Here is a 24738-nt window from a genome sequence, read left to right as displayed (position 1 = left end):
AGAACGGTATCCTTTGATCCAGTTCACCAAATATTGACGAATGTCGAGTGCTTAACGTGAACACCTTTCTTGACGGCCTTATTTCACGGTGGTCTTTTTCATCCACTTGGTGGACTAGAGACGGTCTACCACGCGCCCCTGAATCCTTCTATGAAGAACTCAGGTGGCAATCCCCATCAATTAATGACCCATTCCAGTGCATTCCTTAACCTCTTACTGAGATGGCTCTGTTGATTCGGCAACATCATCTAGAGATGTATTTGGTAGTCCGAAAAATCCAGCCAATAAATCAGGATCCCTCTGTATGTCAGATAATGTGACAAAGCATGTAAAAATTTCCAAAGTCAATTCGAACCCAATAATTTTCCCGACAAGTTGAGTGGTGGTCCTCAACCATAAGACGCGTAGCATGAAACAATATGAATCCTGTTGAGATGGCAACAGCACCGAGAACTTCTCTGAAGTAAAAGGTGTACTAAATCAGTACTAGTCTTCTGTCGGGCAGAGAAGACTTTCCTGATCATTCACCAATTACATCAGTTCCATTCTCATACCATAAAGAACGACCTACGGAATGACAGGCAACTACCAAGTGTCAACCTGAAAATTCCCCAACCTATACTGGCGCCCTACTACGCGAAGAGAAGGAGATACTCAACGGGTTCAGGAATACAGTATAAGTTGCTCTGTCACATCACCCAATGATATCTGTTGAGATGGAAACAGCAACGGAGAAAGAATCCAGACATATATATAGCTTTTGGATATATAACCGTAGTGTCACATTATATGGTACTCTGGTTAGACCCCATGTCAAATCAATGCAAGGAAAGGCCGAGGATATATTTGATCATCACCAGTTTATAATCCCGGCAGACTAAAAGTATTGGTAGCAGGGTTGGGGGGTAATGATTACATTTTCAATGACATTTGAAGCAATTGTAATTGAAGCCTTACCAATTACAATTACTTGTAATTATAATTGAAGTTTTGACAATTACAATTACTTGTAATTGAAGAATTTCCAATTACGATTACTTGTAATTGTAAATTTTGTTCCTTATAATTGCATGTAATTTGTAATTAGTAATACCTTAATTACAAATACAAGTAATTTTAATTGTAAACTTCAATTACAATTACAAGTAATTGTAATTTCAAAAATTTCAATTACAATTTACAGTTATTGCTCAATTACACATTACAATTAATTGTAATTGACATTGTAATGAATTACTTTGTGTAATCATTACCCCCTCTCATGCCTGATTGGTAGCATCTCTTTTCTCCGGGAAATTGCAATAACATCAAGGTAGATATTTCACCAAGGTAACATGCCCCCGGGAGACACAAATATTGACAGCTGGACAAAGATTTGGATAAATAGTATCTTAGAATTATTAAATTGTATATTTTCGCTGAGAATATCAGCAACTTCAATTTTGGTGCCACCCTAATGTACATATGTATCTACGATCTAAACATCGATGTGTTACGAATGGAATAACTTCAACACATATCATTTTGGTGGTTGATATAAAAGAGAGACAAATTAATGAAATTAATATTTTATGTTACTTAATACCTAGTAATTACCGTTTATTAGCATTAATTATACAGATACTAATCTGTAGTCTACCGTTTTGTATTATCAAATACTTATTAGTTGCAACTTTTAGAATTAAATTAAAATTTTAAGCAATTGAAAAGTCAGTCTGGTGTTTTAAATCAAGCATTAAAGAATGACAACCTATAAGAGTGCTAATACCTCCTTCTTATACTTCTGTACCATTTTCATTATTTTGTCGGTTTTAAATTTTGAAGCCAATGGTATTTTAGAGATTGGCCTCTTAAATGAGAGAGAACACATAATGGAATTTGTTGATGTGGCATTTTTAATGACGAAACGATATATAAGTCCGAATACCAATACAGTGATAATAACAGGAAAATGTGATTATATTTGTAAAGAGATGAAAAAGTATTACTCAGCTCTAGTATACAGTGTTATGAAACAGTTAAAGGATACACTTAGTGTCCAACTGCATTTAGGAGAAACTGATGATTGACCCTGGGATTACAACATATTTGTGGTGGATTCGTATGATACATTTCAGTTGAGTTTCAATTATTGGTTATAAAGAAATAATCGAAATATTAAACCTTTTCATCATATATTTAGATTGCTAAAATTTAAAATTCCCTATTCAAGTTATGAACGTGATTTTTATTTCTTCATTTTATTAACCTGGAGTTCCGAATATCAGTTGGATCATAATCTATTACAAATTTTCGACATATGTTTAAGGTTTAACGTGAAAAATGTCGTTGTTATGGTAAAATCTCGTTTGCACAATTATTTAGTTTCTATTCGTATGAGTTGTATAGTCCAGATATGTGTGCTGAAGATATAATGTTGCGAGAAGTTAATCGTTATGAAAATGGTCAACTTAAATTTGATTTATTATTTCCGATAATTGCGAGTAATTTCTTTGGTTGTCCCGTTAAGATTTCTGCTGAACTTATACAGCCGTTTATAACATTTGATGGAGATTTGGGGAATGAAACTCATTTGATGGACATAAAACGTTTGGGTGGAATAGAGGGTGAAATTTTGAAGCTGATTGCAGAGGCATTAAATTTTAAAATTCATATGCGTTTTAGCCGAGACTTCAGTGTGATTGGATTACATTACAATTCAACCGGTTGTTTTAGTGATGTAAGTATTAAGTGCAGATAAAATAAACGGTATTATCTACCGCGTAAAACTATTATATGGAGAAGAAAAAATCTCCATGAGAATGCTAGATTTATTTACATTTTGCAAGTTGTTCTAACTGATCGGATTTTATTTCAGTTGGAGTATAGACGTGCTAAAATTGCTATTGGTGGTTTGAGTTCAACCATGGAATATCATTACCTATTCACAACATCAGTTGTCTATCACACAACACCCTATAAGTTTGTGGTTCGTAATGATATATATTTTGGACCCATAAAACAATTAATAAATCCTTTGGACAGACCCACGTGGATTATTATATTAATATTCTTCAGTGTATCCATCTTTTTAATTCAAACAATAATTCGTTATAGGATGACAAAGTTGCGTGATTTTATATTTGGCATCAAAAATAAGAGTCCGACTTTTTATTTGATTATAACATTTCTGGGTTATGGAATGCCAAATGAAATAATACCGAAAAAAAATTTTGCCCGGTTAATTCTTATGTCATGGCTGTTATTGGCACTTGAGATACGGACTGGTTATTTGGGTAAAATGTTTGATAGTCTAAGACTAGGTAAACGAATGCCCGTACCTGACACCATAGCGGAACTAATTGCTAGAGACTATAAGCTATTGAACCCAATGTATACAAGTTTCTATCCCAAGAATAAAACTATGCTTTGGCAAGATAGATTTTTAATACTGCAGCAAATACAATCAAGTGAAAAGCACTTAACGGGGGCTGTTATTTTGGACTACTGGGCCTATTATAAATTTCAAAATCGTAGTATTACTTCTTTGATACCTGTTGCAGAGACCATACACTCATATCAATGTGTCATGTATTTCAATAAACATTCATTATTGCAGATTAGTTTCGATAAAAAATTGAAATTATTTACTGATTCGGGAATAACTGCACATATTGCCAAGAGACACGTTCATTCAAATTTTAAATCTATGATGAATACTCAGTCGCAGGATGTAAGTCGTATAACACTGGGAAATTTAAGAGGATTGTTCTACATTTACTTTATAATGATTCAAATTTCACTTTTTCTGTTCTTATTGGAACTGTTAACGAAGAACTCGAAACGATTGAGGATGCTTATGGATTGGTTGAATTTTGAATAATTTAGATAATTTAAAATGAAATTATGTATTTGCACTAAAATAAAAATATTTCTTACTACATTGCTCACATGGATAAAACAAAATCTTACTTTTTTATTGGAAGATTTACAATGATTTTAAAACTTGAAAGGAGATGTAAATAAAACAATTTATATTTGGATGTGCCAAATCTTAAGTCGTTGGGAGTGTTGCATTATATGTAGATGCACGCCAGAACTTCCTTAAAAAGCACCGACGGGGCATGGCCAGATTTGAGAGGATCTACAGCAATTTGTTGGTGCCATCGGCACGACAAAAATAGGATTGTATAGACATCGGCTAATTGCCGTTTATGTAACATGAAGGAGGGTGGTTTCCTGCTCAGGGCTTCAGATAGGGCTGCATATGGTAGCAGGACACCATCTACAAGGTCAAGTGGAGCTGAACATATGTTATGCAATTGTCATGGTGCACAGAGCCTTAGGAGGAAATGGCTGAGAAAACATTTCATGATGATTAAGTTGATGTAGTATATAAGACCTTCTGAAGTTTAGCAAGGGAGTTGATTGGAATTTGGAAAATAAATAAAAACAATTCTTCTAATACAAACTCTACGATACATATGATCCCTATAAAGAAAAATTAGTACTTGTGTATTTCATATTAATAAAATTCAACCTAAACATTGAATGTTAAAAATCATTAACAGTGTTACACATCGGATAAGATATTATCGCTAAAACAAATTGATATTAGTTAGTTAATTAAATTGGCAAAGTGTATTTAACTCATTTAAATTGTATTTTTTGTGCTTCTTAGACGCAGGTGGCAATGTTTGTACATGGTTTTGCCGGTCCATGTATAAGCACTTTGCTCAAGTACTCGAGCTATCTAATCTCTTGCCATAGTAGCCCCGTTGAGGAGTGACAGGTATCATGAGTCATATTCAATCAAACTTCGACAAAGAAAAAGGAAATCATTGGTTAGAGCCGATAGAAGGGGCGCACCCAACATCAGGTGAAACACCCTATTGATGCTATGAGGAATGCTCTGACTCTAACGACATTCTCATCATCTAAAGACTCACACCAATACATTCCTTGACCTACATTAAGTATCCCAACCACACTACTGAGAAGGCTCTATTGTTTCAGCAACAGCACCTAGGGACAACAAATTGGTTGTCGGAATCACGAATCCATTTTTAATTACAATACTTATTTCAGGGCCACAAGGTCCTGCTGTGATAAGTTGAGTATATTTTGGAGAAAACACCAACGCATTCAACCATGAAGGAAAATCGCCGATAAATTAAAGATTAAGGTATTAACAACTCCGCCAACGTCTCAGCCAATACCACCGCCATTCCAACCGTCACTCCATCATGCATCTTCTCAAATACAACTCAGAATCTATCTCATCCATCGGATACAAGTATCCGATGGTACATCGCACTCCAACGCGTACCCAGTCCTTGCATTACCAGCTCCTAGTTTCTAAGAGCGGTAACAGAAACTTATCCCGAAAACTATATTTCATAGTGCATCAATATTTTAACCAAGTGTTCCTTCTTGCGAATTTGGGTTTAATCAACTGACCGGCCAGGAAAAGCATCTGGCAACCTGTCAAATCATTCAAAGGAAAGGCCGAAGATACATTTGATCATCACCAGTTTGTTGTCCCGACAAACTAGAGATACTGGTAGCCCCTCTTTACCACGAGATTTTAATACATCAAGATGGGATCTATCATCATGGAATCATTCCCCGGGGGTAGGGATGAGTTGGTACAGCAAACCCCTGTTAAAATATCAATCCATTCAAGAGTTATGGATTTTGACTGCCTTATCGTAGAATGGTCCAATTTGCGACCTTAGCTACATCCTGCATTAGATAATCTGATGGAGATCATGATCAGTGCAGAATGTTCCAAACTTATCCGTTAAGTTTCGTAAAAGATGGAAAAAATAGAAAAACCTTAAAAGAGGATATTTTTATCCTTTGAACCTTTGATCAAAGGTATCTGATAATGAACTAAGCTTCCATTTTCGATGAAAACTTCGGTACCTAATATTTTGCATTCCACTCAGATATATGTAATGCACATATCTCTGGTAAAAGGTGCTAAGTTGGATTAATACCTAAACCGTTTTTATTGATTACAGATGTAACTTAAGTCAAAGTTATCCATGTTCTACTTCAATGAAAATCTAGCATATTTTTCGTCTAGTCTACAGTTATTTGGAGAGCCTCAAAGGTACTCCAGGTCCTCAGACTATTTTTTGCGGACAATAAATGAAATTCTTTATCATAGCGTCATATCATATCATCTAGAAATAAAACAAATAATAACCCGCTACCCATTTGATAATGGACATCGAAATGTTAAATTTATTTCTATTTGATTATAGTCTTACATTCTATGATAGTAATATACATACATTTTGCTTAAAATTAATTCAATCCATTCATTACTTCTCTTAACCTCAGCGACTGATACGTAAGCAATTCTAATAGAAATACAAATATTGAAATCGAAAACATGACACCACTTATTAAGTACAATCCTTGAAGATTTTCATTTGTTAGTCTGTTTACGAAATGAGATCGAGTAATTTTGCTCGGAAACTTAGAAGGAACATGCTTCTTTGCAATGAATGATGTAATGCCCGCTTCGATGAATATTTTCAATTTTCGATCGACATTTTCACGCAACAGCGAATGTTTTTGAAAATACATAACACGATACGATCTCCTTTACATAGGTTAAAGTACTGGTGTTTGAATTCATATAATTGTCATAAGCCAAAGAATCCAAAAGAGCCACTGCAGTTACTGGCGAAGTACTTTTTTGTACTATATCCAGACAATTAGTGGTGTTAGGCGTAATTTGCGTTTTATTTATGGGATAAAATTCATTATATGAAGATGCCAACAAGATGTAATCCTGCTCTATAAGATGTGAAATTGTTTGCGGTACTGGAATGCATTTCAAAAAACGCAGACTGTCAAACATTATACCCTGATAACCATTGCGAACTTGGAAAGAGATCAATAACCAAGAGGCCAAAAGAAAACGCACAAAGTTTCGTTTTGGTATTATCTGTATTGGTCTAAAGTTGCCGAAGAAAGTTGCAAACATTGAATGCATTTTATTTTCGGGACCGAAAACAAAATCTCGCACTTTTGGTTTTGTTTGCACTATTTTTGTCAAAATAATTGATATGGAGATGAAAATCAACATAAATATCCATGCATACAGACATAAAATATTGAGTAACTGTTTGATTGTGCCGAAGCATAAACCACTTCGGACTACAAATACATAAGAAGAAGTGTAATAAACTGAAGAAGTGCTGTATTTTTCACTGTTCCATAGGGTTGAATTGAAACCCCCAATAGCTATTTGAGATCGTTTCTTATCAAGCTAAAAGAAAAATATTAAAAATTTAAGACTAAAAACCATTTTCTATAACAGTCTGTTCTTCTAAATACAAACGAACATGTTCTGTCGTAATTTATGTGGAAAGTAATCCACAAATTAGAAAATTCGTATGTATTTAGAGGAACAGACCCTTAATCTTACTTACATCTCCAAAACAACCCAATGAATAATGAATACGACGAATTGCACTTATTTCTTTGGGAAAATTTAAACGAATTTCAACATTTAAAGCATCAGCAACTATTTTGAAAATTTCACCCTCGATACCACCTAAACGTTCCAATTCTATTAAATGTGTTTCATTGTTGACATCACCATTAAAACTTAAAAATGGAGGCATTTCATGAGCAGAAACATTTATCAAACAACCGCTATAATCGTTAGTATGATTGAGAAATAAAAATTTATTCTGTAGAGTTTCATTCTCATAACGATTAATTTCACGTACTATAATTTCGTCCTCACATTGATCTCGTTTAGACATTTCGTAGGCATAAAAACTGATGTGATTTCCTTTATTTGGTTTGTTCATTATCACCACATTTCTGATATTATAACTCAAACATGATTGAAATATTGCATGTAGGGTTTCGTTGTGTTCATCATCATTATAGGAGGTCCAAGTTAGCAAAATATAAAAATAGAATAGTCCTTCCTGCTTGGTGCTAGGGAATCTGTGGCGTATTTGTCTGTTAGAGAAAAAGTAATGAGGAAGTATACAATACTTATTAAGCAAGTAACAAAGTTGAGAACAAAGATTTCACATTTTGTTAAAAAAGTGTTCTTCTCCCTGAAAACACTTGTCGCATTACCGACCTATTACTGAGAGCAAAATATTTCTCCTCTGCAGTGTATCAAACAAATTTGATACATATCAGAAGAGGAGTGAGGTTTTTATTTCAACGTAATTTTCCATGGGCGTTATTTCCAGTTATAAACTTACAAAAATGATTCATAAGAATCCACTATAAACATATTATAATCACTTATATGGCCGTCGTAGTAATACAAATAAAACTGTATTGCAAATTCATCCTTTAAATCGTATACAATATTATTTAAAAGTTCTGGCTGATAGCTTTCCTGTTGACCGCAATGAAATATACAGTATTCTCTAATGAGAAGCGTATTTGTTTTAGGACTTATAAAATGTTTTGCCATATACACAACCAGGTTGGTGTATTCAATTAATTCTTTATTTGATTCGATTCCATCTAATGGAATTTTATAGCTCATGGTTGGTGGCAACTTTAGAACCATTACAATTATTATACAGTATTTTAACATATGTATTTTTTTGTTCTTTGCAACCGTTCCGGTTTGAATGAAAACTTTAATTGAATTCGATTCTCCATTATTATATAGATTCATATACATTATTGTTTGAATACACTAAATAAATTTTGCTAATTTAATTAACCACTAATATCAATTTGTTTTCACTATCAAATCTTATCAGATGTGTAACATTGTTTACGGTTTTAATATTTTAACATACAATGTTTAAGCAGGATTTTATGTGTCGCACTATGCGTCATTTACCCTGAAAACCTAGACAAAAAGACAAACATGAATTTAAAGAAATTTAAAAAACTGAATATACAGTTGAATAGACAACAAAATTCTGCATAATATAGTGAATTTTCAACAGAGTAAGTTGAGATTTGTAATTTTTAGACGATGTCAAAGTAAAGAAACTGAAGAAAATTATATGCGTTTTTATACCCTCCACGACTATCAGTGGTGATACAGGGTATATATAACTTTATGATTACGTGTGTAACTTCCAGATATATTCATCTGAGACCCAACAAAGTATATATATTCTTGGCCCTTATGAAATTCTGAGTCGATCTGTGCTATGTTCGTCCATCTGTCTGTCTGTATAAAACATTCTCACGTTAACACGAAGCAAATTAACAAAATTCACCCAAAATATTTATATGTATATCCTGGGCAGTTTGATATTGAAAATGAACAAAATCCGTTCACATCGGGAAAAGTTATGAATCAAAGTTTGAATAAACTAAGATTAGGATTTTTAAATTTTAAGATTTTTAAAAATTAAGATTTTCTTTACATTTCTTAATGTAGTCATGAAAATCATCACACATTTGATTCTATACAAAAGCTTTATTACTATTTATTAGGTCCACAATTTCATATACCTCCCATACAAATGTACATATTCCCTGAAAATGAGTTTATTGTTAATAACTTCCATTCGAATGTCGATATCTTCAAAAATATTGCTTTTATATACAGAATTATTACTGTACATTTTTTTTCGATCGATCCATAATTGGTCATAGCTCCCATACAAGGTCCCCTTCAGAAAGCTCATAACTCATTACGAAATAACGATATCCATACAGAGGTGACCTTATGTGGGATCTAGAGACAATTATGGACCGACCATAATAAAACTTGGTAAAATGATTAACATTCATATAAAACTGATTTTCATAAGGGACCTTATACGGGACCTAGGGGCAATAATGGACCGACCATAATCAAAAAAATCCAGCCATTAACTCAGAAAACGACGAAGACAATCCACCCTCACGTGCAGTACGCCCACTAGTAGAATGGTGTAATACAAGGGGCCATGATCTTGTCATAGGATGTGATGCTAATGCCCATCATACTCTGTGGGGGAGCTCGGATATTAATGACAAGGGTGAGAGTTTACTTCAATACCTTCTAACTACTAACCTAAGTGTTTGCACTAGAGGTAATAGACCAACGTTTTTCAATAGGATCAGGGAACAGGTCGTTGATATTACTTTGGTATGAAACACTGATTCAGTCAGAATTCTTGATTGGAGAGTATCACTAGAATGCTCATTCTCCGATCATCACAGAATAATCATTACGATACAGCTTACGCTGGCTAGGGAAAACCCCTTCAGTAATCTGATTGATACCATACCACCTCCAGAAATGGATGGACTACATGGTACACAAGACTTGGACGACTCAGTAGATTATCTATCCAGGACTTTAAGGGAAGCCTACTATGCTTCATGTAGGGAGCGGCAGGTACCTAGGAAATTCCGGCAACCATGGTGGAATCTTAAACTAATGCAGCTAAGGAAAGAATGTAGGAAACTATTTAATAAAGCGATAAGGGATCAAAACTGTTAAGCTGGGACGATTATCGTCAAAACTTCAATACTTTCAAGAGGGAAACCAGACGAGCTAAGATGGAATCTTGAAAGCGTTTCTGTGAGGAGCTGGAGAGTACTACGGAGGCACCACGTCTACGTAAGGTGCTATCTAAAGACCCCGGTACGCCTGGATTCCTGATGAAACTGGATGGTAACTTTATTGAAAGTAGCACCGAAACTCTGGAACTGCTTATGGAGACATACTTTCTGGGTTGCAGAGATGATGAAAATGAAGGCTCCACTTTGGAGCACGTCGCTTCTCGAATCCACATAAGTGAATTAGTCAGTTCTATTGTTAGTATGGAAAAAATTTCATGGGCGGTGTCACCATTCAAGACCTGTAAATCTCCAGGGCCAGATGGCATGCTCCCAGCGCTACTCCAGAAATCGGTCACCACCATCATGCCATGGCTAATTATGATGTTTAGGAGCAGCCTGGAAACAGGATATATTCCTAAAGTATGGATAGAAGTTACAGTGGTATTTATCCCCAAAGCGGGAAAAGTAAACCATAGTACCGCCAAAGATTATAGGCCGATCAGTCTGTCATCGTTTTTATTGAAAACATTGGAAAGGTTGGTCGATATCCATGTCAGGAACATCATCTCTCCTGATCATTTCTGTAGGGCACAACAAGCATACCTGAAAGGGAGGTCGGTGGAGACAGCCTTACATAACGTTGTCGGAACTATAGAAAAGGCACTTGACATAAAATAATATGTTATGGCATCTTTCTTAGACATTGAGGGTGCGTTTAACAACGTGAACATATCAACAATAGTCGATGCACTGGGTGACCTAGGTGTTGATCAGCGGTTAAAAAATTAGACAGAAAACATGCTTAGGAGCAGGGCCATTAGCTCTAATATGAATATTGGACAAGGAAAGTTGTGACAAGGGGCACACCACAAGGTGGTGTCATCTCTCCACTACTGTGGAATATTGTCGTAAATAAAATTATTTTCAGACTCAGTAGGATGGGCTTCAAAGTAGTCGCGTATGCTGACGACGTTGTGCTTCTTATTCAAGGGAAATTTCTTCCCACAATAAGTGAACTCATGGAATCAGCCCTCAGCGTTCTACTATCATGGTCCAAGGAAAACTGTCTGGGTCAACGACCCTATCAAAATTGATAGATGAATGGGCTGTGAGTGAGACGGAACTCAGGTGGTCAAATATCACCACTTGTAGAATATCGAGACTGCTCTGGCCCACTCTGACAACAGGTAGGACTAGGACTTTCTTGTCTCTTAATAAGAACTCGATTAGGCTTCTAGCTGGTATAATTACTGGGCATTGTATGATTGGACATATGTCGGATCGTATGGGCAACCCAAATTATAGTTACTGTAGAAGCTGCTTGGACGAAGAAGAAGTGGAATGCGAAGAGATGCGTCATCAATAAACATGATAGGTTTTATTAAAAGCACCGGCTGGTTTACACGGAGACCGAACGAACCAAGTAGTCAACGAAATTAGGGAGGGAAGCCATTCTCTCAATATTAGGGAATGGTAATTCTAAGGGTATCATAATAGGCCACGAGGCCTTCGAATGAACTCGCTTGCTAGCGAGCAACCTACCAACCAACTCAGAAAACACATCTAACAATTTTGGCCAATTCCTGTCTGTGAGGCAGTAAGTTTGCTAAACCGAATTATATACAAATATGCATCTATGTATGTATATTCAGTGAAAATTGCGAGTTTTGGATCAAGTGCCATTCTAGACCTTTGGAAAAATACTGATTTAGGTTATCATATGGTCGGGAATTCTTGCATGTAATTTTTCATTTGCTTTAATACAGATTTTAAAGCGTGAAAAGTTGGCCGTTTTAAAGTCCGATTTGGGTATTTATCTTAAAGCTCCTGGCAACATTTTACACTGCATATGGCGCGTTAAGAAGCATAAAATTCTGCTTAAACATTGTATTTTAAAATATTAAAAAAATAAACTATATTGCATCTGATAATATTTAAACATTAAAACAAATTGATATTATTAGTAAGTTAATTAAAATAGGAAACCTTATTTAATTTCTTTACTATATCTATACAATCATGGGCAATTGAATTCAATTAAAATTTTAATTCAAAGCGGAACAGTTGCAAATAATCAAAAAGTATGTTAAAATACTGTGTAATAATTGTGATGGTTCTTAAGTTGCTACCAATCATGAGTTATGAAATTCCAATCGAAGGAAATGAATCAAAGGAAGAGTTACGTGAATACTCCAACCTGGCTGTGTATATGGCAAAACATTTTATAAGTCCTAAAACAAATACGCTTCTCATTAGAGAATACTGTACATTTGATTGCGATAGAAAGGAAAACTATCAAGAAGAACTTGTAGATAATATCGCATTAGGTTTGAAAGATGAATTCGGAATACTATTCTTTATGGATTATTACGTTGGTCGACTATTCGACTATAATATGTTTATAGTGGATTCCCATGAATCATTCCTGTAAGTTTGTAACCGTGTAAAAAAATCCGACTTCGCTTACTGAACATTTCTTGCTTCTGCCGAGAGCAAGATTTTTATTCTCTGAGATGTATCAAAACCGCTCAAATAAGTGCTTTTATCATTTATAACACATAGGTTTCAGTGAAAAAAATATTAATAGAGCAAAGACGATTTTTGATACAGCTTAGAGAAGAAAACTTTAGCACCCTAACATTTGCCGATAGTGTAAAAAAATTTTTACCGAAAAAAGCCAGAAATCCTTATGTTAGACTCTCTTACTTGTGTTTTTTTCTTGCTTAATAAGAACATGATTCTTTAATGATTTCCCTCAATAGATATATACGCTATAGTTTCCCTATTACCCAGCAGGATCGATTCTTCTACTTCTATATTTTGCTCACTTGGATTGCCAACAATAATGGCGAACACAATAAAATCTTACATGAAATATTTCAATCATGTTTGAGGTATAAAGTCCGAAACGTTATTATAATGAGCAGAGCCCATGATGGAAATCACATCAGTTTTTATGCCTACGAACTGTCTAAACAAGATCAATGTGGAAATGAAATTATAATACGAGAAATTAATCGTTATGAGAATGGAACTTTACAGAATCAATTTTTATTTCGCGATAATACTAACGATTATCGTGGTTGTTTGATAAATGTTTCGGCTCAAGAAATGGCACCGCTTTTAAGTTTTGATGGCGATGTAAACAATGAAACACATTTAAAAGATCTCAATCGTTTGGGTGGTATCGAGGGTGAAATTCTGAAAATGGTTGCTGATGCTTTAAATATTAAAATTCGTTTAAATTTTCCCAGAGAAAAGAGTGTAATTAGTCGTCTTTATTTTTCATTAGGATGTTTTGGAGATGTGAGTAAGATTTACATACAATTTTATAAATAACCTGTAAATGAAAATTTTCGTAATATTTCTTCTAGTTGGATATGGAACGATCCCAAATAGCAATTGGAGGTTTCAGCTCAACTCAAAGGAACAGCGAAAAATACAGCACTTCTATAGTTTATTACACTAGTTCTTACGTATTTGTGGTCCGAAGTGATTTATGTTTTAGTCCCATCAAGCAGTTACTCAATCCTTTATGTCTGTCTACTTGGATATTTTTGCTGATTATCTTCTCCATTTCAATTATTTTTATAAAAATAGTGAAAACAAAACCAAAAGTACGAGATTTTGTTTTTGGTCCCAAAAATGGAATACCAATACATTCAATGTTTGTAACTTTCTTGGGCAACTTGATGCCAACACAGATAATACCAAAACGAAATTTTGCACGTTTTCTTTTGGCCTCTTGGTTATTGATCTCTTTCCAAGTTCGCAATGGGCAAAATGTTTAATGGTTTCCGTTTTGCAAATCGCATTCCAGTACCACAAACAATTTCTCATCTTATAGAACAGGATTACACCCTATTGGCATCTTCATACAAAGGATATTATCCACAAAGACAAACTCAAATAATGCCCAACACCACTAATCGTCTAGATATATTGCAAAGAAGTACTTCGCTATTAACCCTATTGGATCTTTTGGACTGTTTGGCTTTTTACAATTATTTGAATTCAAATACCAGTACTTTAACCTATGTAAAAGAGACCATACATTCGTTTCCAAGTGTTATGTATTTTCAAAAACATTCCCTGTTGCGTGCAAGTGTCGATCGAAAATTGAAAATATTCATCGAAGCGGGCATTACATCGTATATTGCAAAGAAGCAAGTTCATTCTAAGTTTCAGAGAATTAATACTCGATCGCAGCACGTTAGCAGACTAACAAATGAAAATTTTCAAGGATTGTACGTAATAAGTGGAGTAATGTTTTTGATTTCAATATCTGTATTTCTATTAGAATTGCTTACTTTTCAATCGCCGAGGCTGAGAGTATTAATGGATGGTTTAAATAAATTTTAAGCAAAATGTATATTACAATGATAAAATGTAAAACTATACTAAGTATAATCAAATAAAAATAAGTATGACATTCCAATACCCATTACGAAATGGTTAGGGGTGGTTTCAACTTGTTTCATATGAATGTCGGGCTCAGCGTAATAGTTATAGAGCTATAAATGCCTGGAGGGATCCAGAAAGATTTGAGGTACTTTAAATAATAACGAACTCGACGAAAACTATTCTAAAGAGCAATACCATTAATTCCAGTTTAACTATAAGTAGAACAAGTAAGAGTGTAGTATAAGAGTATATTCGACTATGCCGAATCTTATATACCCACCATCAAACCGTATGCCGTATGTAGATGGAAAGCTCCCCTATAAACATTAGGTTGATATTTGAAATAGGGCTTAAGTCAATTATGGACACGCCCTTTCGGCTTAACAAAATATTAATTTTTCAAAACAAATTATTTTTGTCCAACTTTTAAACCATGATCATATATGGCCGGTAGAGTCAATTATAAAATTCGGTAGTGAGATTTTGGCCTGTAAGAAACTTACTTATGTATGTCGAATTTCATAGCTATACCTGCATTTTTAAGCCATTAATGTGCGTTAAAGGCATTTTCTGAAGGGACCTTATATGAGGGGTAGGGTCAATTGTTGACCGATTCTCATAAAATTCGGTAGAGAGATTTGTGCTCGCAAGAAACGTAGGTTAGGTTACGTGGGTTGCTCGCTAGCAAGCGAGTTCACTCGGAGGCCTTGTGGAACATTGTGATACCCTTAGAATTACCATTCCCTAATATTGAGAGAATGGTTACCTCCTTAGTTACTTGACTACTTGGTTCGTTCGGTCTCCGTGTAAACCAGCCGGTGCTTTTAATAAAACAGATCATGACGCATCTCTGAGACAGCCGAGATCATGGAAAAGAGCTGTACCAAGATAGAGTAGTCTGTTCTCTTGTAAGGCTGGGCAGTCACGTAGAAGGTGTTGTACCGATTCCACTTCTTCTTCGTCTAAGGAGCTTCTTAAGTAGCTATGATTTGGGTAGCCCATACGTTCCGACATATGTCCAATCATAGAGTGCCCAGTAATTATACCAGTTAGAAGCCTAATAGAGTTCTTACTAAGAGACAAAAGAGTCCTAGTCCTATCGATATTCTACAAGTCGTGATATTTGACCACCTGAGTTCCATCTCACTCAGAGCCCATTCATCTATCAGTTTTGATAGGGTCGTCAAGGGAGTGTGAATATCCTTTTGCGCAAGGATTAAGTCCAGGGACGACCCTCTGGTTGCGCATTAATTAGATATTTCATTTCCCTGGATGCTCTCATGTCCTGGAACCCTCAACGTGATGTTGTGTCAGTTGTGCCAATGATTGAATACAATTGAGAAGACATTTCAACTTAATAACATTGGAGTTAAGAGCCTTGATTGATGCAAGGCTGTCCAAGTATATATGTATAAGTTCCCGGATTCTTCTCGCGGCTGTATAGATTGTATATATCTTTGCCTGAAGGACCGTGCAGGTGTCAGGTAGTCGAAGAGACAATAGAAGATTTAGTTTTTCGGAGAAGATTCCCGATCCCGTGCCCCTTTCTGTCTTTGACAGTGTTCGTGGCCCAACCATCCTTTGTCGGTATTATGACCTAATAAAATTCAGTGTAGATGTTGTCTGTTTCCTGCCCAATGATTGGCATGCCTATCTTTTGTAGGATGGTGCCATGACCAATGCGGTCGTGCTTCAATCCGTTCGACTGTTTAAGTAGTAGAGTTATGTTTAGCATCGTCTCTAGACTAGCCTGAGGGGTGGAGCTCAAACAGCCAGTGATTGCAAGACATGCTAATTTTCGTATCTTGTTTAGAATAGAGAGATAAATCTTGGTATCCACCGCTCTCCACCAAACAAGAGCTCCGTAGGTCAAAATAGGTCTTATGACCGCGGTGTACATGTATGGTTTAAAACCCCATCTTTTCCCAAAGAAGGCACATAATGCCTTCTTTATTCGACTCTCAGCATCACGTTTCCACGGTAAATCCGACTGCTTTCCGTTTTCCCATGGATTCTCCCTATTATATAATTTCAAAGGGGTCAACACTAGCTCTTGGCCATATAAAAGCAAGTGTATTACTGCTAATCGTCCATCTCAGTCTAGACTGGTAGGTGAGTCCGACTGCTAACATGAAGCACATATGGGTCCTAGTGGCCCCTTTGTGATAACTGTAAGGAAATGCAAAAAAGATACGAAGACGGAGAAAAGACATTTAAGGTGTGGTAGAAAGTAGTGTAAGTTATAGGTTTAGATAAATGTAAGATAAAGAAGACTTTTTTTTAGAGAGATACGAAGTAGAGAGAATAGAGAGGAGGTCAGTGTCTAATATGGACAATAGAGTGTGCAATATCTCTATATCAGATATTTTTTTTTGTAAATATTCAAAGAATCTTTGTCCTAGATATTTTACACCAATATCTCTTAAGACAGAGTAGATGTTCAATTGATTCTTTCTGCTCTTCGTCTACAGAAGTCATAATATTGTATTCCCAATACTTTCGCATGGACACCAAATTTGCAAACATCACTACAACTGTGTTTCTAAGCTGGAATCAAGTTAGTTTCAGAAGATATGACGTACGATCCCTATCGACTTTCGGTCATATTTCGTTACTAGACAGTTTATTAGTCCATCTTGCCTGAGACTTTGCTTATCATTTTTCATCTATGCGGGTTTTTCATGTTTGAGTAGAATATACATATATATGGGCAATTTCATGTCAAGTGACCCAACTTAATAAATCGATTTGGATGAAATTTGCACCAAAGTTAGTACTATTGGATAGAAGGACAGACACAAGTTATCAGCTCTCTCGGTCAAGAACTGCTGGAGTTAGAGGGGGTCAAATTTGGACATTTTGGTCATATAGGAGTCATCATCGATTTTAAAAATTGGTTCACTAAACACGAAATTGCCCATATACATGTTTGTCATCAGATAAACTTTTGTCATTACGATAAATTGCTGAATTAATTGTCAATATCTATGTATTTCATTAACACTCCTTTTCCAGCTAAATTGCTTTCAATTAAAGTTCTTATTCAAAACGCAACGGTTGTAGAAACTTTAAAAAATGTTTAAATATTGTGTAATATTTGTGGTGGCAATTGAGTTATTGACCAATGTTAGCTGTAAAGTTCCATTAGATGGACTTTATATGAATGAAAATTTAGTTCAATACACGAATTTGTCTGTTTATATGGCTAAACGTTTCTTAAGTCCAAAAACAAATACGCTTCTCATCAATGAGAAATGTATATTTAAGTGCAGAAAAGAGGAAAACTATCAACCAGAACTATTAAGTAAAATTGTAGTTGGTTTAAATAACGAATTTGGAATACAATTCTTTATGGGTTTTTACAATGACCGAATATGGGATTACAATATATTTATAGTAGATTCATATGATTCATTTCAGTAAGTTACTAAGTTACTTTAGAAAAATATGTTTATTGGAAATTATTACTCTTGCTCATCTTATAATCCTCAAAAGATATCTATGCTACGGTTTTCCAATGACAAATAAGGAACGTTTCTTCTACTTTTTTATTTTGCTTACTGGGGGCGCCAATAACGAAGTGGAACGCACTGAAACCCTATATAAAATATTTGAAAGATCGCTGGGTTATAACATCAGAAATGTGGTTGTTATGAATAAAGCTTTCGATGGAAATCACTTCAGTTTCTACGCTTATGAACTTTTTAACAGCGATCAATGTGAAAACAAAATTATAATACGTGAAATTAATCGTTATGAGAATGGAACTCTAGAGAATCAATTTTTATTTCCCGATTTTGCGAATGATTTTTATGGTTGTGTGATAAATGTTTCGGCTCGTGAAATGCCGCCACTTTTAAGTTTTAATGGCGATAGAAACAATGAAACACATTTAATGGAGATCAATCGTTTGGGCGGTATCGAAGGTGATATTTTGAAAAAGATAGCTGATGCTTTAAATATAAAAATTCGTTTAAAATTTCCCAATGAAGTGAGTAAAATTCATCCATATCAGGATTCAGCTGGTTGTTTTGCAGATGTAAGTAAGATTTTAAAAATATTGCTAAGAAATTCTCAAAATCTTTTTGTTGCAGCTGGATTATAATTGGGCCCATATAGCCATTGGAGGTTTGAGCTCGACTCTTTTGAATAGCGATAAATATAGTACTTCTTTAGTTTATCATGCTACTCCCTATGTGTTTGTGGTTCGTAGTGGTTTATGTTTTGGTCCCATCGAACAATTACTCAATCCTTTATGTCCCTCTACATGGATATTTGTATTGATTTTCTTCATAGTTGCTACTATTTTCACAAAAATAGTGCAAACGAAACCAAAACTAAGAGATTTTGTATTTGGACCCAGGATTAAAGAGCCAATATATTCAATGTTTGTAATTTTCTTGGGCTATTCGCTATCAACTCAAATATTACCAAAACGAAATTTTGCTCGTTATCTTTTGATCTCTTGGCTATTGATCTCTTTCCAAGTACGCAATGGTTATCAGGGAAAAATGTTTGACAGTCTACGTTTTTCGAAACGCATTCCAGTGCCACAAAAAATCTCTCAGCTCATAGAGCAGGGTTATTTCTTATTGACAGCTTCGCCCACCAAATATTATCCTGCAAATAAAACGCAAATTTTGCACAGCACCACTAAACGCCTTAATATCTTGCAAAATAGTACTTCACAATTAACCGTGACGGCACTTTTGGATTCCTTGGCTTATTACAATTATATGAATTCAAATACCAGTACTTTAACTTATGTCGAGGAAACCATATATTCATATCCATTTGTCATGTTCTTCAGTAAACATTCCCTGTTACGTTCGACTGTCGATCGAAAATTGAAAATATTCTCCGATGCTGGTATTACTTCGTACATTGCAAAGAAGAATATGCGTTCTAAGTTTCAGAGCATGAATTCTGGTTCACAGTTTGTAAGCAGATTGACAAATGAAAATCTGAAAGGTTTGTATCATATATGTGGTGCCATGTTTTTGATTTCAATATTTGTATTTCTTTTGGAGTTGTTTTCTTGTAAGTCGAGAAGATTACGAAAAATAATGGATGCTTTGAATTGAATTACAAAAGTGGATTATTTATAAAAGTTTACTTTATTTAAACTTTAACTTAATTCGAAATAATTCTTAAAATAAAATAAAAATCATTAACCTATTAAACCGGCACCTCCGCCACCAATAAGACCACCTCCAATTCCAGCGAATCCTCCAGCTCCTATGCCTCCAGAAGAATAGTGTACCTTATAGCGTCCACCACCGAAACCATGATGACCAAATCCGCCTAAACCTCCACCAAAACCGCGGCCTCTAAAGGTATACGATTCACGATAACGTCCAAAACCGCCACCAATACCAGCTCCCCCAATAACACCACCACCCAAACCAAAACCTCCTCCTAGACCACCATGACCATAACCATAGGCAGGCAGTTGTTGTTGTACAACCGGAACGTGTTGAAGTGTTTGATAATTTTGAACAACCGGTACATGTTGTACGGTCTGAACATTTTGTACTACGGGCACTGATTGAACTGATTCATAGGGATTCGTAATTAAGGGATATGGCGATAAACCACCACCACCTACTGACGAAGAGGCTGAGGCTGTAGCAGTAGCAGTGGCTGTAGATGCTGCACCTCCAGCAGTTGCAGTAGCTGTGGCCACAGCTTCACCACCACCAGAATTTGCGGTAGCAAATGAATCTGCCGCCGATCCACTTCCCAGAATCGGTGTACCCATAACGGCCGAACTTAGTAGTAGAACACTAATAAAAATACTTGTAACCAGCATAATGGTCTATTATTAACTAACTAATTTGATATCGCAGAACTATTAAATTATTTTTACTTTAAGCTTTTGGTTTTTATATAATGCAAACGTACACGTACATAGTTTCATAAATGAATGTTTATTTACAAAACTGTTTAACATAAGTCAATAAAATATATGATGGCACTTAAGGTTTTTGGGATTTTTCGAAATTTTGTGTTTTCCTAAGAAATAAGAAAACAAATTGAAATCATTACTTTGTCTATTCTTAAGTTAATTTACTACTTTTCGCTCTTCATTTGTTGGTGCGTAAATATAATAGTTTTCGTATAAGAGTTCATTTAAGCAGTATATTCGAGTGTGAATCACCATCATGAAATATTTACTCTTTTTAGCTGTAGCATGGCATTGACCTTCAAGTGTTCAGTTACTCGCAGTTGTACTTAAAGTGTTAATTTCTTCAATCAACCGTGACAGCATTTTTGTCTGCAACGGCATTAATATCTCTGAATTTACAGCAGATTTTAGTAGTATTTTTACATTTGGTTTACAATACTGATAAAAATGCATGTTTGATGTCAGTTTTAATAAAATAAAGAGTTTCCCACAAATATACTCATAATTTAAATTAAACAGAAACCCGATTTTGATTTTGAATACAATTCAAAAATTTCTGGGTATTTCGCTACCGAATTTATAAGTAAAAAACAGGAGTGCTACATACGACTATGCCGAATCTTATACACCTTCCACCTGCATGCTACTTTTTATTAAGTTTGTCATTCCGTTTGTAATTTAAATAATATAAATTCCCGACTCTATAAAGTATATACATATATTCTGAGTCCTTATAGATTGGAGTCGATTATGCTTTGTCCGTATGTCTGTCTGTCTGTATGTTTGTTGAAATAAATTTTCTGAAAACCCCAGATATCTTCGCGATCTAAATCTTCAACAATTCTATCATACTTTTAAGAACTTTCCTATTTAAAATCCAAACCTTATCGACCTACCATTAAAATATATGCCATTCCATTAGTCGTTTATGTTCAGACCAAGGATGATCCGTTAGTTGTGCATTTGGAATACATATCAACTCAACATATTGAGAAGATATTTCGACCCTATTACGATGGAGTCAAGTGCCTTGTGAATAGCGAGACTGAGCAGCCAGGTGGTAATAGTTGACTTTTCGAGATTCCTGTCTCGATTCAAAGTGTTTGTCCAGTCCAGTTTTACTTTTTGGTGTTTTGATTCAGAATGTATATTTAAAATATATGAAGAAAATTTAAAGTTAAATTTCGTATGGTTGGATCGACCCGTTTTTTTAACGGAAATATACAGGCTATCACCATCATCATGCATCACCCCTGGAATTCGAGATGTCGTGTCCTAAAGTTTGAAAAATACTATTTTTGGACCTTTTTGAAACGTTATAACAGCTCCAAGACAACTTTATTTATATGCCATCTTAAAGTCTATTCTGTCAACTTTAAAATAAAAGCTTAACATCTTACATATCTTCTTTTCGCTAAAAATGGAGATATACGATATCTCAAATTCCAGATATAATGGAGAAAATCTGAGATTCGTATTCCACGTGGCTCAATCCTTTATAAAAGTCTAACTTGGACTCAGGGTTTCCACTTTTTAAAATTTGGTCGGTCTGTGTTATTTACCTATTATAAGATTTATATTTAATCAGTGTAATATTTGTGTTATTTACCTATTATAAGATTTATATTTAATCAGTGTAATATTTAGAAAGCTTTTTATGAGGACTTAACTCTTAAATGTATAGCGTGCCATACATGACTTTAAATAAGCGCAATTCTAACATATTTAGCTTAAATTTGAAAAAATATGTACTAAATTAATTTAGACAGTTTAAGCCCCCTTCACACGAGCACACAAGTAATATGATCTGTCAAAATTTTGTGTAGAAGAGAACGGATGGGATCGTCTAAACGCAATATGTAATGAAACCAGCGTTGCCATAATTTTTTTTTCAAAAACTTCAAATTTAGAGAAAAAAAACTGATTTTCAACTGAAAAAACTGCCAAAAAATTTATAATTCAGTTCATATATTTTTTTATTAAAACATAACAAAACATAACAAAAAATAACAAAAAATAACAAAAAAATAACAAAACAAATGAAATTAAATACATATAATAAAAAATATAAATATAATTCAGTTTTATAAAAAGTATTTGAAATAACATGCATTTTCGTAAATTGAGTTTATTTCTCCTGGCACTTAATACTAATTAGATTTGTACATTTCTTTGGTAAATTTGATTGCCATTTCTTTTGATTGCACGAAATTGCTGCAATTACTGTTATTTTTTTTAAGAAAATCTTTAGTTCTTAAAATGCCACACAGTGTTGGCACTTCTAATCTGTTCCTAGTTTTATTTTTATTAATATTAATTTGTGAAAAAATTCGTTCAACATTAGCAGTTGCAACAGGTACTGACAAAATTGCATATACCAGTTTTTTTAAATTAGGAAAAGCTCTAGTTCCGTCGCCACGTTTTGTTTTAAATATGACTTCCCAAAAGGCTTCAATATTTTCTTCTTCTAATAAACCCAAGTCTTCAAAATTAATGTGCAGTAGTTCACGCCACTCATCATCTGTTTCTTGAATGTAGTTCATTTCTACTACATTTGGCACAAAACTACATAATTTAAAAATACTTTTATTGTTATTTTTCACAATATTAGCAGGTGCTATGACCTCAACGCATTCTAAAAAATCATTTTCAAAATCAAACTTTTTTAAGAGTGAATTGCAAAGCTCAACGTAAAATTGTAAGCAATGATTTCTGAAGTCCTTTTCGCATTCCTCAGATAATTTAGTTAGAGCTAAGGAAACTTCCGCACCTAAATAAATATCCTTTGGATCTTTTAAAAATGTGGAATTGTTAATATCAATCTTTTTAAATTTCTTAAAACATATATATTCTTCCTTTACTATACATTCAAAAATTTTTCCGTATAAACGGTTTATTGTACTATTTAATAAATGTATTTTTGGGCTTTCGTTTTGAAATAGACGGTTTAGTTTGTTAATATCATTTAATATAAATTTTAAAAATAGTAAATATAATTCAAATTCTGGATTATGTAAATAATTTATTATTCTTTGTGTAGAATCAAACTTTTCTACGTCTTCGTGTAAAAAAAATAGTTTTAAGACTTCTAATCTGCTCAAAATCTGATTTACAGTAGCTTCGAGCGATAGCCAACGCGTTTGGGAAGGGTGCAACATTTTCCTGGGATTATAATCCAGCAACACTTGTAATTCTGAAAATAATTCAACTCGTTTGGGACTATTTTGAATAAAATTGTATATATCCCTCGCACCACCTTCAATATATTTCGGTAAAAAATTACATGCTGAATTTGCGCAAAGAGCGAACGAGTGGCAAATACATTTAAATATAATTAAATGTGGACAATCTTTTTTCAGCAGTGTAGCAACAGAATGGTTACCACCAGTCATTACATTGGCACCATCCGCAGCAAAACCTATTAAGTTTGTTTTATAATTTATATTATTATTTTTGAAAATATTTACTATTTCTTCATAAATCCCTTTGGCGGTACAATCACGCACTTTAACCAAATCAAAAAAAAAGTCACAAATTTTTTCTTTATATTCAACTCTTACGACTAGAGATAACAACTTAGTAGTTGATACGTCCGTCGATTCATCGACGCACAAAGAAAACATTTTTGCACGTAGTATACTACAGAGTTCTTCTTGGTGAGTCTCGCCTATAACGTTTTTCACTATAGATGTTGTCTTTGTTCTAGCACATTTTGTTTTCTTTACGAGCGCCGAATCCTCAATAGTTTCTTGGAGTAAAGGAACTAGATGATCCATTGCCGAAAATGGAACATTATGTTCGGCGCAGAACGCTGCTAAATGGAGTTCAATATTTGATATTTTGGCACTATACTTTACTGAATCGCTTAGTGATACCTTTGAACTTTTTTGAATTTGTACAGCTGTTGTTCTTTCAACATGTTTAGATGTCAA

At 34.4% G+C, this 24738-nt stretch overlaps 3 protein-coding genes across 3 annotated transcripts; 1 reads left to right on the top strand and 2 right to left on the bottom strand.

The window, feature by feature from the left end:
• Window positions 1–6547: 6547 nt before the first annotated feature.
• On the bottom strand, window positions 6548–7769 carry LOC119602026. Its single transcript, XM_037953349.1, has 2 exons — window positions 7431–7769; window positions 6548–7267 (listed from the first exon to the last, which is right to left on the bottom strand). The coding sequence occupies exons 1-2, from the start codon at window positions 7767–7769 to the stop codon at window positions 6548–6550; spliced, it is 1059 nt and encodes a 352-aa protein (XP_037809277.1).
• Window positions 7770–13413: 5644 nt separating this feature from the next.
• LOC119602025 lies at window positions 13414–19982 on the top strand. Its single transcript, XM_037953348.1, has 5 exons — window positions 13414–13758; window positions 14263–14645; window positions 18394–18937; window positions 18993–19838; window positions 19944–19982. The coding sequence occupies exons 1-5, from the start codon at window positions 13414–13416 to the stop codon at window positions 19980–19982; spliced, it is 2157 nt and encodes a 718-aa protein (XP_037809276.1).
• Window positions 19983–20068: 86 nt separating this feature from the next.
• On the bottom strand, window positions 20069–20710 carry LOC119602024 (WW domain-containing protein C660.06). The gene has a single exon (XM_037953347.1). It carries the CDS (start codon window positions 20708–20710, stop codon window positions 20069–20071), a length of 642 nt encoding a protein of 213 aa, XP_037809275.1.
• Between the last annotated feature and the right edge of the window lie 4028 nt (window positions 20711–24738).

The sequence above is a fragment of the Lucilia sericata genome, unplaced genomic scaffold (assembly GCF_015586225.1).
Source record: "Lucilia sericata isolate MDLA Ls3-8-SP2 unplaced genomic scaffold, ASM1558622v1 Contig000206F_arrow, whole genome shotgun sequence".
Lineage (NCBI taxonomy): Eukaryota > Metazoa > Arthropoda > Insecta > Diptera > Calliphoridae > Lucilia > Lucilia sericata.
The sequence above is the reverse complement of the archived record's forward strand: the minus strand, read 5'-3'. Positions and strand labels throughout refer to the sequence as shown.